This window comes from Salvelinus namaycush, chromosome 25 (assembly GCF_016432855.1).
Source record: "Salvelinus namaycush isolate Seneca chromosome 25, SaNama_1.0, whole genome shotgun sequence".
In the NCBI taxonomy this organism is placed as follows: Eukaryota; Metazoa; Chordata; class Actinopteri; order Salmoniformes; family Salmonidae; genus Salvelinus; species Salvelinus namaycush.
Window position 1 is genome coordinate 39,996,761 of NC_052331.1, and position 14,197 is coordinate 40,010,957.

General features: G+C 44.1%; 1 protein-coding gene across 2 annotated transcripts in view; it reads right to left on the bottom strand.

The window, feature by feature from the left end:
• Positions 1-953: 953 nt before the first annotated feature.
• The window catches only part of LOC120020723 (abl interactor 1-like), a 51,960-nt gene continuing 38,716 nt past the window's right edge, over positions 954-14,197 (bottom strand). Inside the window, exons 7-10 of one of the 2 annotated variants that reach the window (XM_038964450.1) lie at positions 13,359-13,571; positions 8,918-9,001; positions 3,801-3,989; positions 954-3,224 (exon numbers count right to left, since the gene is read on the bottom strand). In XM_038964450.1, coding sequence (XP_038820378.1) covers positions 3,049-3,224; positions 3,801-3,989; positions 8,918-9,001; positions 13,359-13,571 — 662 coding nt within the window. In that variant the 3' untranslated portion in view covers positions 954-3,048. The remainder of the gene's footprint in view (positions 3,225-3,800; positions 3,990-8,917; positions 9,002-13,358; positions 13,572-14,197) is intronic. The other variant, XM_038964451.1, reaches the window with a different exon arrangement.

Genomic DNA, 14,197 nt, shown 5'->3' on the forward strand with positions numbered 1-14,197 from the left:
CCATGACTACTGTAGAGGACGTTCTCAACCTACCTACCTACAGACAGGCCCAGTGTTCATGGACCAGAGCGATGCTTGCAAAAATAGCACCTCGGGAGGTGACAGGCCCTGCTCCAATACTTCAAAATGTATTCTTCCTTTCTTCCCTCCTTCTTTAAGTAACTGATCTGACAAGATATGATTGGACAACGCAATGCAGTGAAGACATTTCCAAACCAGTGCCTGATGGGAAGGGGGGTACCTAGTCAGTTGCACAACTGAATGCATTCAACCGAAATGTGTCTTCCGCATTTAACCCAGCCCCACGATGCATGTTCTTGGGTTATTTATGTATTGAATTTGATTATTTATGTAATAAGTCAGAATTAATAAAACCTAAGTTAACCACAGTAAAGCTATGTTGTAATTGCAACCTGATGAAGATGTACAGCGTGTTGGTATGAAGCTTTATCAACACGGAAATAATTGGCTAAGTCAGATCAATTCCTATAGTATAACATGTTGACAGGCAGATTAACATCTCTTTGGCATTGTGCTTCATGTCTACCATACAAACTCCTGTTACTATCTGTTAGTTGACAATTCACTTTACTGTTGGTCATTGACCTTACTTCAATGAAAAACTGTGATGTAGAGTTGCTGTGGATAGTGTGTTACAATGAAGTGGCTAAGTCGTGTGTGTGTCTGTATATTAATGAGTAGTATTATTGGGTGTTAAATTGTTTGGTAAAACGCCATAGAAACAAATTGGATTTCCAATGCTCTTAATAATAGACTCCATTTAGCTGACACTTTTATCCAAAGTGACTTACAGTCATGCATGCATACATTTTAATGTACGAGTGGTACCGGGAATCAAACCCACTATCTTGGTATTGCAAGCGCCATACTCTACCACTCTTCTTTAACTGTCCCAAAGAGAAATCCCCCACCAAAGATCAGCCTCATGTGTTGTTTCGGTGAGCTGTTTATTACAAAAAAGACTGTACATGAATGTAAATGAACACATTATATATACAAACCAGGGGCTCTATTCGATCCGCATCGGAAGTTCAGCTTTACAGCAAGAAGGCAATGTTCCCACTTTAGCGAAGACGCCATTCACGATAAACACTGCATATATCGTCTCAATCGGAGACGGCATTCACAGCAAAACACTGCATATTATCGGCTCAATCAGAGATTCCCTTTCAATTTCTATTACGGCATCTGTAACGCTTCAGCTTTCCAGATCGGATAGAGCCCCAAGAGACGAGACGAGAAATATCACATTCTGTTCCCATGAACAGTTAAGTTACAGATAAACACTTTCCCCACATTTCATCTAATAAAACAGACTTCAAATCAAGGCGCATTGTGGAGCCCCGAAGTGTTTCACGTTTTAGTGGTAAACATAGTGGTTGTCTAATAATATCTTTCTAGGAAAATATAAATAAATCAAAATCCAAACTGCTACCAAACCATGACCGGCAGTCTCAGACACTCTTTCAAAACAATCAATTGCAGTGCTGGAAATGCTTAGGTAAAAAAAAAGTTGTTTCTCACAAAATTGACCTCTGATGGAAAAGTTAAAAGTACAATCAATAACTGGATGTTGTGGCAAATTATTATTCACAATAAAAAAATGTTTTTTGTTGATGTATTCATGTAGTCATGCATACATTGAGGTTGAATAATGGTCATGTTGATTATGTTGACATTAAATGGTCTGCACGTCCAAGCTTTAACATACCTTTGTCTGTGCGGCATGTCTACTTCATGGTGCCATCGACGTAACCCATGGTCATCACCGTAACCCATGGTCATCACCGTAACCTATGGCCATCGCCGTAACCCATGGTCATCGCCGTAACCCACGGTCATCGCCGTAACCCACGGTCATCGCCGTAACCCATCGTTTTAGTACATTTGAGATAACAATGCACTGCTAAATTGTCTACATCCACTGTGATAGAAAGGATAGAGCAAGGGTACGTTCAAGATAGAACATTTAGCATTGTTACAAATCACCCTGTACTGCTCAATAAGGTAGGCTAGCAGCCTATACCGTTCTTTGACAGCCTTGCGTCCTTGTTTTGAGGTTGTGTTGATAATGGAAGGTGATAATTGTTATCAAGCACCAAAGATAAGCACCTATCCAGACCCCACTGACAAACCCAGGATGATATAACTAAAAACGATAACGCAACGGTTGGATAGCCTGAACGCAACCCGGGTGTCCCAATCAAAACCATATAAATTGAAGTAGTATAAAAAGCAAATGGGGAACTAAGCAGACATTCCAACACAATGGAACCATGATGGAACAAAAGTACAATAATCCGTTTCTTTGCCATTTGAAGCGAGCACATTTCAGGAACCATTTTCTACAGTAGCCTGACAGCATAAAAAAATAAGTAAGATACAATTTATTTTCCACATAAAAAAAAAAAAATCTTATCAAGTGACAATTGGCCGAGCCTAGGGTAGAAATGGCACTAAAAGAGAAAAAGAAAATAATACCCGAAACACAACGACAGAATATGATTGAGTTAAACCATCTGTATCTGGCACAACTTGGCTTGCTGTTGACCACTCAAAAGACGCAGATGAAAACTCACAGGTAAAACACACTACTGACAAACCAACTGTCAGCTTCACACATTACAGTATATACAAGTTATATAACAAAAACAAAATATCATCAGAAATAAGAAAAATCACATTCATATCTTTTTGCCTTCCCCTATTCCCTGTCCCATGGCCCAGCTCCCCACCCCTCCCTTCAACATGTAGCATAGTAAATATACTATTTTGCTTCTTTTTAACATCTGCGATTTGGACAAAAACAAACATTCGGTCATGTCCTAATGCACTTCTTTATGTTTGTTTTATTATTGTATATTTTGCTGTGTGGATAAGAGTTGTGGCGGGCTTCCCCCCCCAAAAAAACAACATCTTACTAAAACCTACGTTATCGTTTCAAATACTAAACACAGCATTTGATTCAAAATGGTTGTTTTTTTTGGTAACATCTTGGCGTTTTTTTCTCATTCAAAATGGCCGCCCTTAGTCTGTGTAGTGCATGATGGACTCTACGTAGTTGCCGGGGAAGAGGCCGGTGACGCCGTTGCATACGCCCTCGTACCAGCCATCGTCGTTCTTCTTGATGATGTAGATGATGGAGCCCTCCATGAAGGACAGCTCGTCCTCCTTATCCTTGGAGTAGTCATAAATGGCCACCACTGTAAAATACATTTGATTCATTTATTCATTGTATTCTCTTATACATTAGCAACCTGACCATAGACAGAACAGAGTGAGAGAGGACAACTGCTGGGAATAGGGTTGTACTAGGATTACTTAGAGACATTACAGTACAGATTCAGTACTAATATTATAGTTGGCCTAAACCCAAGATATACAATTTGTGGGTGTATAGTATGTACTGCACTAAATTGGCCATCCGGATTTGGATACGTTTGACCCTCTGTGTCCACAGACATTTACTTTGCCCCATTTAAAAACAAGCTTGTAACAGCCCCTAAATCATGCTGAAACAGCGATCAGTGACTGGTCTCTGTATCTCAGGTGGTACCAGTCAAACTCAACCTTCTCTGCGTAGGCCTTGGGGGCCCAGTGACTGGTCTCTGTATCTCCGGTGGTACCAGTCAAACTCACCCTTCTCTGCGTAGACCTTGGGGGCCCAGTGACTGGTCTCTGTATCTCCGGTGGTACGAGTCAAACTCACCCTTCTCTGCGTAGGCCTTGGGGGCCCAGTGACTGGTCTCTGTATCTCCGGTGGTACGAGTCAAACTCACCCTTCTCTGCGTAGGCCTTGGGGGCCCAGTGGGGGTCTCGGTCAGAGTAGGGGTCATTGTAGTGCACTACGGCCGCCTCCTCATCCCCCTGGTAGTCCACGGGAGGGGGCGGGGGAGGGGGCGAGGGCTCGTCAAACATGACCACGTCCTCGGGAGGGGGCGGTGGAGGGGGGGCCGGGTCGTCTGTAACTGGACGAGGACGGGGAAGAAATGACGGACATTATGGAAGTGGAATTGAATCGACTGGTGTAGTAATTATATTTATTTCTGTGACATCAATAGGGCCAAGGGTTTCTCCTGACCATGTGACCTGACCAGGGAAAAACTCCTAAATATACAGTACCAGTCAAAAGTTTAGACACCTACTCATTCAAGGGTTTTTCTTTATTTTTTATTATTTTCTACATTGTAGAATAATAGTGAAGACCAAAACTATGAAATAACACATTATGGAATCATGTAGTAACCAAAAAAAGGGTTAACCAAATCAAAATATACTTTATATTTGAGATTCTTCAAAGTAGTCATTCTTTGCCTTGATGACAGCTTTGTACACTCTTGACATTTTCTCAACCAGCTTCACCTGGAATTCTTTTCCAACAGTCTTGAAGGAGTTCCCACATATGCTGAGCACTTGTTGGCTGCTTTTCCTTCACTCTGCGGTCCAAATCATCCCAAACCTTCTCAGTTGGGTTGAGGTCGGGTGACTGTGGAGGCCAGGTCATCTGATGCAGCACTCCATCACTCTCCTTCTTGGTCAAATAGCCCTTACACAGCCTGGTGGTGTGTTGGGATATTGTCCTGTTGAAAAACAAATGATAGTCCCACTAAGCGCAAACCAGATGGGATGGCGTATCGCTGCAGGATGCTGTGGTAGCCATGCTGGTTAAGTGTGCCTTGCATTCTAAATATATCACTGACAGTGTCACCAGCAAAGCACCCCCACACCTCCTCCTCCATGCTTCACGGTGGGAAGCACACATGCGGAAGTCATCCATTCACCTACTCTGCGTCTCACAAAGACACAGCGGTTGGAACCAAAAATCTCAAATTTGGACTCATCAGACCAAAGGACAGATTTCCACCGGTCTAATGTCCATTGCTCGTGTTTCTTGGCCCAAGTAAGTCTCTTCTTATTATTGGTGTCCTTAAGTAGTGGTTTCTTTGCATCAATTCAACCATGAAGGACTGAACAGTCTCCTCTGAACAGTTGATGTTGAGAAGTGTCTGTTACTTGAACTCTGTGAAGCATTTATTTGGCCTGCAATTTCTGAGGCTAGTAACTCTAATGAACTTATCCTCTGCAGCAGAGGTAACTCTGGGTCATCCTTTGCTGTGGCGGTCCTCATGAGAGCCAGTTTCATCATAACGCTTTATGGTTTTTGCGACTGCACTTGAAGAAACTTTCCAGATTGACTGACATTCATGTCTTAAAGTAATGATGGACTGTTGATTCTCTTTGCTTATGAGAGCTGTTCTTGCCATAACATGGACTTGGTCTTTTACCAGATAGGGCTATCTTCTGTATACTACCCCTAGCTTGTCACAACACAACTGATTGGCCCAAATGTATTAAGAAGGAAAGAAATTCCACAAATTAACTTTTAACAAGGCACACCTGTTAATTGCTGGTTGAGAGAATGCCGAGAGTGTGCAAAACTGTGTGTGTGGCAAAGGGTGGCTACTTTGAATAATCTCAAATATAAAATATATTTTGATTTGTTTAACACTTTTTTGGTTACTACATGATTCCATATGAGTTATTTCATAGTTTTGATGTTTTCACTACTATTCTACAATGTAGAAAATGTGCGTCCAAACTTTTGACTTGTACTGTATACTTCAAATCTACTGCTGGGTTTTCCATGTTTAGGTTATATACACTGCTCAAAAAAATAAAGGGAACACTTAAACAACACAATGTAACTCCAAGTCAATCACACTTCTGTGAAATCAAACTGTCCACTTAGGAAGCAACACTGATTGACAATACATTTCACATGCTGTTGTGCAAATGGAATAGACAACAGGTGGAAATTATAGGCAATTAGCAAGACACTCCCAATAAAGGAGTGGTTCTGCAGGTGGTGACCACAGACCACTTCTCAGTTCCTATGCTTCCTGGCTGATGTTTTGGTCACTTTTGAATGCTGGCGGTGCTTTCACTCTAGTGGTAGCATGAGACGGAGTCTACAACCCACACAAGTGGCTCAGGTAGTGCAGCTCATCCAGGATGGCACATCAATGAGAGCTGTGGCAAGAAGGTTTGCTGTGTCTGTCAGCGTAGTGTCCAGAGCATGGAGGCGCTACCAGGAGACAGGCCAGTACATCAGGAGACGTGGAGGAGGCCGTAGGAGGGCAACAACCCAGCAGCAGGACCGCTACCTCCGCCTTTGTGCAAGGAGGAGCAGGAGGAGCACTTCCAGAGCCTGGCAAAATGACCTCCAGCAGGCCACAAATGTGCATGTGTCTGCTCAAACGGTCAGAAACAGACTCCATGAGGGTGGTATGAGGGCCCGACGTCCACAGGTGGGGGTTGTGCTTACAGCCCAACACCGTGCAGGACGTTTGGCATTTGCCAGAGAACACCAAGATTGGCAAATTCGCCACTGGCGCCCTGTGCTCTTCACAGATGAAAGCAGGTTCACACTGAGCACATGTGACAGACGTGACAGAGTCTGGAGACGCCGTGGAGAACGTTCTGCTGCCTGCAACATCCTCCAGCATGACCGGTTTGGCGGTGGGTCAGTCATGGTGTGGGGTGGCATTTCTTTGGGGGGCCGCACAGCCCTCCATGTGCTCGCCAGAGGTAGCCTGACTGCCATTAGGTACCGAGATGAGATCCTCAGACCCCTTGTGAGACCATATGCTGGTGCGGTTGGCCCTGGGTTCCTCCTAATGCAACACAATGCTAGACCTCATGTGGCTGGAGTGTGTCAGCAGTTCCTGCAAGAGGAAGGCATTGATGCTATGGACTGGCCCGCCCGTTCCCCAGACCTGAATCCAATTGAGCACATCTGGGACATCATGTCTCGCTCCATCCACCAACGCCACGTTGCACCACAGACTGTCCAGGAGTTGGCGGATGCTTTAGTCCAGATCTGGGAGGAGATCCCTCAGGAGACCATCCGCCACCTCATCAGGAGCATGCCCAGGCGTTGTAGGGAGGTCATACAGGCACGTGGAGGCCACACACACTACTGAGCCTCATCTTGACTTGTTTTAAGGACATTATATCAAAGTTGGATCAGCCTGTAGTGTGGTTTTCCACTTTAAATTTTGAGTGTGACTCCAAATCCAGACCTCCATGGGTTGATAAATTTGATTTCCATTGATAATTTTTGTGTGATTTGTTGTCAGCACATTCAACTATATAAAGAAAAAAGTATTTAATAAGAATATTTCATTCATTCAGATCTAGGATGTGTTATTTTAGTGTTCCCTTTATTTTTTTGAGCAGTGTATATATATATTAAAGCACGGTTTTCCATGTTTAGGATATATTGCCTGTACCTACAGTATAATACATGAATACCATGCATGCAACAAGTATAATTTCAATAACCAGTTGTCATGGAATTGTTATGTCAGTCTTATGACAGGTTACCATTTACATGACGTATCGCCCACAGGCTGCTCATATAGTGTTATCAAAATGTCATATGAGCTCAGCTCTGCCACTCCAAACTGAACAAACAACTTCAATAACTTCCAAATGCCCCTACCAGTATAATGCTCCTGAACATTATTAAAACAAAACATTAATTAATATATTCTATTTTATGCATGAGCCTGATCTTCCAGACATATGATTACCTGTACTGGCCAGCAGATGGCATGACAGAGCACAGTGTATTCTCTTCTTAACTGTATTTTTCCTTTACTTAACTAGGCAAGTCAGTTAAGAACAAATTCTTATTTTCAATGACGGCCTAGGAACAGTGGGTTAATTGCCTTGTTCAGGGGCAGAACAACATATTTTTACCTTATCAGCTCAGGGATTCAATCAAACAACCTTTCGGTTACTAGTCCAACGCTCTAACCACTAGGCTACCTGCCGCCCCATAAGAGACAGACCCAGTAGTTCAGAGACCTATAGCTCCTGAAGGTTTAAATGCTAAATAATGACCGGAAGGATGAAACTGTGATCTGAAAGCTGGAAAAACCACTAAGGTCAACTGGATAAGGACACGGAGGCATTGGGAGGGTCACTGTCTGATTAAAACCGTGCTTCACTTGGCTGAGACTATGCAGTTTTCCAAACCTTAAGTCAGGTGTGTTCAGTGAACAGAGATGGAACCATAGAACACTCTCCACTGTCTCTCAATGACCATGGCAACAGACAAGACATGGAAGGGGTGTGTCTAAAGGCAGTAGGGAGCGTGTGAAAAAGGCATGACAGACAAGACATGGAAAGGGTGTGTCTAAAGGCAGTAGGGGGAGTGTGAAAAAGGCATGACAGACAAGACATGGAAGGGGTGTGTCTAAAGGCAGTAGGGAGCGTGTGAAAAAGGCATGACAGACAAGACATGGAAGGGGTGTGTCTAAAGGCAGTAGGGAGCGTGTGAAAAAGGCATGACAGACAAGACATGGAAGGGGTGTGTCTAAAGGCAGTAGGGAGCGTGTGAAAAAGGCATGACAGACAAGACATGGAAGGGGTGTGTCTAAAGGCAGTAGGGAGCGTGTGAAAAAGGCATGACAGACAAGACATGGAAGGGGTGTGTCTAAAGGCAGTAGGGAGCGTGTGAAAAAGGCATGACAGACAAGACATGGAAGGGGTGTGTCTAAAGGCAGTAGGGAGCGTGTGAAAAAGGCATGACAGACAAGACATGGAAGGGGTGTGTCTAAAGGCAGTAGGGAGCGTGTGAAAAAGGCATGACAGACAAGACATGGAAGGGGTGTGTCTAAAGGCAGTAGGGAGCGTGTGAAAAAGACATGACAGACAACATAAAAGGGGATTAATAGGTGCTGGTCTGATATGTAGGACTGAGGGAGTGGTTTTGATGTTACCCGTGTGTGTGTGTGTGTGTGTGTGTGTGTGTGTGTGTGTGTGTGTGTGTGTGTGTGTGTGTGTGTGTGTGTGTGTGTGTGTGTGTGTGTGAGAGAGAGAGACTTACTGGTCTCCTGCACTCTGGCCACAAAGCCGGTCAGAGGGATCTGAGGAGTCAGCTGGACCATAGGAGGAGGAGGAGCTACAGACACTGGAAGCAGCAACACAGACAGGCAGAAAGAGGGACAGACAGACCAGAGAGAGAGACAGACAGACAGAAAGACAGACCAGAGAGAGAGAGACAGAACAGAGAGTGAGAGACAGACAGAGAGACAGACCAGAGAGAGAGACAGACCAGAGAGAGACAGACCAGAGAGAGAGACAGAGCCGAGAGAGAGACAGACCAGAGAGAGGCAGAGAGAGAGAGACCAGAGAGAGAGACAGACCAGAGAGAGAGACAGACCAGAGAGAGAGACAGACCAGAGAGAGAGACAGACCAGAGAGAGGCAGAGAGAGAGACAGACCAGAGAGAGAGACAGACCAGAGAGAGACCAGAGAGAGAGAGACCAGAGAGAGAGAGACCAGAGAGAGAGAGACCAGAGAGAGAGAGACCAGAGAGAGAGAGACAGACCAGAGAGTGAGAGACAGACCAGAGAGTGAGAGACAGACCAGAGAGAGACAGACCAGAGAGAGGCAGAGAGAGAGAGACCAGAGAGAGAGACCAGAGAGTGAGACAGGCCAGAGAGAGAGACAGACCAGAGAGAGAGACAGACCAGAGAGAGAGACAGACCAGAGAGAGAGACAGACCAGAGAGAGGCAGAGAGAGAGAGACCAGAGAGAGAGACAGACCAGAGAGTGAGAGACAGACAGAGAGACAGACCAGAGAGAGAGACAGACCAGAGACAGACCAGAGAGAGAGAGACAGACCAGAGAGAGAGACAGACCAGAGAGAGAGACAGACCAGAGAGAGAGACAGACCAGAGAGTGAGAGACAGACCAGAGAGAGAGACAGACCAGAGAGTGAGAGACAGACCAGAGAGAGAGACAGACCAGAGAGAGAGAGACAGACCAGAGAGAGAGACAGACCAGAGAGAGAGACAGACCAGAGAGAGAGACAGACCAGAGAGAGAGACAGACCAGAGAGAGGCAGAGAGAGAGAGACCAGAGAGAGAGACAGACCAGAGAGTGAGAGACAGACAGAGAGACAGACCAGAGAGAGAGACAGACCAGAGAGAGGCAGAGAGAGAGAGACCAGAGAGAGAGACAGACAGAGAGACAGACCAGAGAGAGAGACAGACCAGAGAGAGAGACAGACCAGAGAGAGGCAGAGAGAGAGAGGCAGAGAGAGAGACAGACCAGAGAGAGAGACAGACCAGAGAGAGGCAGAGAGAGAGAGACCAGAGAGAGAGAGACCAGAGAGAGAGACAGACCAGAGAGAGAGACAGACCAGAGAGAGAGACAGACCAGAGAGAGGCAGAGAGAGAGAGACCAGAGAGAGAGACAGACCAGAGAGTGAGAGACAGACAGAGAGACAGACCAGAGAGAGAGACAGACCAGAGAGAGGCAGAGAGAGACAGACCAGAGAGTGAGAGACAGACAGAGAGACAGACCAGAGAGAGAGACAGACCAGAGAGAGGCAGAGAGAGAGACAGACCAGAGAGTGAGAGACAGACAGAGAGACAGACCAGAGAGAGAGACAGAAATAGGGTGGGGGGGAAGGTGTGAGGAACACAAGATAAATATGCTTGTCAGAGATCAAAACAAAGCAGTAAGACACTGAGAGTAAATAGTGTTTTTGCTTCAGCTTTTTTCAATTAGCTACCACAACTTTATTATCAGAGTATCTTCCAAATGATTCTTTTATCTAGGATAGTGGCAAGTTACAGATATAACAATAAAACGAGTGGCACTGAAACAAGACAATAAGAAAGATAAAAGCAGAATAGAAATGCCTTGTGGGACGCTTGTTCTCCATAGACAGTAAAACATGCCCAGCGATGAGGTTATCACAACCACAAACTGCTTGAAATGATGTCATTATGACGTCTTTTCAACCAGTTTTGGCCACTGGGTATGTAGACAAACAACATGCAGCACGGTAACATGATATTTCACAGCACTCTATTAGACACCGTGTGGAACCAGTACTATTTCATGCATAGTTCCCAATATTATAGGAATGATTTGAAACAGCTTGCAGGCCACTAGGCCCAGTATGGAAAACTGTTGAAATGACATCATTACAATCAGAAACTGTTGAAATGACATTATTACAATCAGAAACTGTTGAAATGACATCATTACAATCAGAAACTGTTGAAATGACATTATTACAATCAGAAACTGTCGAAATGACATCATTACAATCAGAAACTGTCATTTGAACTAGTTTTGTCCAGTTTTTCATGCTGGGAGAAAGAACAAATAACATAATGTGTAATACTGCAAGGCTGTATAGAACACTCAACTGTCTTCTGATAGGTGGCTGACATCAAATCAGTCACTTTTTTACCTTCATTTAACTAAGCAAGTCAGTTAAGAACAAATTCTTATTTTCAATGAGGGCCTATGAACAGTGGGTTAACTGCCTTGTTCAGGGGAAAAACAACAGGTTTTAACTTTGTCAGCTCGGGGATTCGATCTCGTAACCTTTCGGATATTAGTCCAACGCTCTAACCACTAGGCTACCTGTGCCGAATACAACAGGTGTAGGTAGACCTTACAGTGAAATGCTTACTTACAAGCCCTTAACCAACAATGCAGTTGTTGGTAAAAAAAAAAAAAAAATGTATAGATATATTTTTTTTTATTCTTTGAAATTGAAAAAAAAAGACATAATTAAAAATAATTATAATTTAAATCATTCAAAATATATATATATATTTTTTAATGTAAATAAAATAAATAAATATAAACATTAAAAGAAAAATATTTTAAAAAATGTGAAAAAAATAGAATAACAATAATAGAATAACAAATAAAAGTAACAAATATTTAAAGAGCAGCAGTAAAATAACAATAGCGGGGCTATACACATGGGGTACTGGTACAGAGTCAATGTGCGGGGGCACTGGTTAGTCCAAGGGACACAATTACTCCCTTCACCCTAACCCTGGTGTTATAACAGATTGTTCTCACCAAAAGGCATGACAGATTTTCACCCTTCATCTGGAGAGCTACTGGGTGTGCAGGATTTTGATCTAACCCTGCAGCTCAGCATTCTAGGGGAGATCTTGACGGCATAGTTACAGAGGCCTTCAGACAGTATTCATACCCCTTGACTTATTCCTTAAGAGACACTTTTACAACCGGAGTATGCAGCATTGGTTTCATGTGCACCTGTATCAACTGACTACCTGTATCACCTGTATCAACTGTATCAACTGCGTGTTGGCCATTTGCGGTAATTGTATTTATTTTTTATTTAACCTTTATTTAACTAGGCAAGTCAGTTAAGAACAAATTCTTATTTTTAATGACGGCCTACCCCAGCCAAACCCTAACCCAGACGACGCTGGGCTAATTGTGCGCCGCCCTATGGGACTCCCAATCACAGCCGGTTGTAATACAGCCTGGAATCGAACCAGGATCTGTAGAGACACCTCTAGCACTGAGATGCAGTGCATTAGACCGCTGCACCACTTATACACAAGTGCCAGTGGATAATCATGCTTATAGCTAAATAGTTAACTAGCCAGATAACAATTTTCTTTAATTGGCTAACTAGCTAACATATTGTGTAGTTTGGCTGGTTATCTACTATAGTCAGTCCGTTGTCCTCTCTCTCTCTCTCCTCTCTTAGTGTGATACACACACCATGACTTTTCCAGGATTTTCACTGCAGACCAAAAATAAAATAACTCACCAGCAATTATTATCAACAAATGTGTGAACATAGCAAGGCTCGCTTTGATCTCAAAAACGCATCTCGCGACTCCATGATTAAAAGACCACTCGTGCCTATCAACGCAGGCCGACAATAATTATACTCTGATGTGCTCTGCAGAGACTGGGAGGACAGTGAGCAAAACATCACATCTGGAGGACACTTTGATCCAATTCTGATCCAATTCTGATCGGAGTAGCCTAATTGTTTGATATTGTGATTTTTGCATGATTTAAAAAAAAACTTTTCCATTCAGACAACTTAAATCTATAATCTGCTTGTCCAACAATGTATTTTACTTGCCCCAGGCAAGCAGACAAGCGTTAATGTCGAGCCCTGAAAGACAACATCGAGCTGCCTTCAGACACATAGACCAGTCACCCAGACTTGTCCACCTCTTATGGGTCAATGTTGTGTGTGTGCTAACAGAGATACTGACAGTATGCCTTGGTTTGATGTCTGTGACGCTTGTCTTAAATCTCCTCTTGTCTGTCAACTAATATGGGCGTGTGGATTTCTGTCTTCCACTGCCCTAAACTCCTCCTCTTTTAGCTGAAGTGAAAGTGGGCTACCTCACACGGACTCCTATCCAGGACACACAGTGAGCCGACGGCCTATTGACGTTGTTCTTTGGTCAGACTCAACATTCCTTCAACCATAAAACTCCTTTCCATGGTCTTACCTGAGTTCTGGGAGTAGGCAGGGCCCCCGTTGAGGTGGGGCTGCTGGGACATGGAGAAATGGGAGCTGCCGGAGGGCGCCCGGCGGTAGGTACCCGTGGCCGACACCATGGAGGCTGAGGAAGTGGTTGAGTTGTGGCGGGAGACCTGTCGTGAGATGGTGCCAAACTGGGCCATAGGGATGGGACCCAGGCCTGGGCCTTGGTGGGCCGCTGCTGTGGTTGTTGGGGTGGGGAAAGGGGAGAGTTATAGGGAGAAAGAAGGTAGGGGAAGGAGGGTGAGTGAACTAGGGAACGAGAGAGGTAGAGAAGTATTTGGCTTTCAAATTCACTGAAGTCAACCTCAGGTAATTTGTTTATATGTGGATGGAAGAGACTCAGCTGTGGCTAGAATGCCTGAGTACAACAACCAAACCAGCCAGAAAAAAATACTTCTATGGAAAGATATAATGTGCTGCCAAAATCGAATCAAAATATTCATCTCCATCAGGATCCAGATGGACAGCTGATGCATCATACGATGCTAAAACAAACTGACAAACACTACTGTATGTCCAAAGAGATTCCACACTGACAGAACAAATAGGCTGCTAAGGAAAACCACTAGAGTTAAGTGCCTTGTTCAAGGGAACATCGACAGATTGTTCACCTAGTCGGCTCAGGGATTCGAACCAGCAACCTTTCGGTCACTGGCCCAATGCTCTTAATCGCTAGGCTACCTACCGCCACAAGTGACATTTTTGGAACACTTCACATGTGATCACGTTTCAACATGTGTAGTTTCACGTTATCTCATGTTGCTTTGCATGTTGTCAAATGTGATCACATTAACTTCACATAAC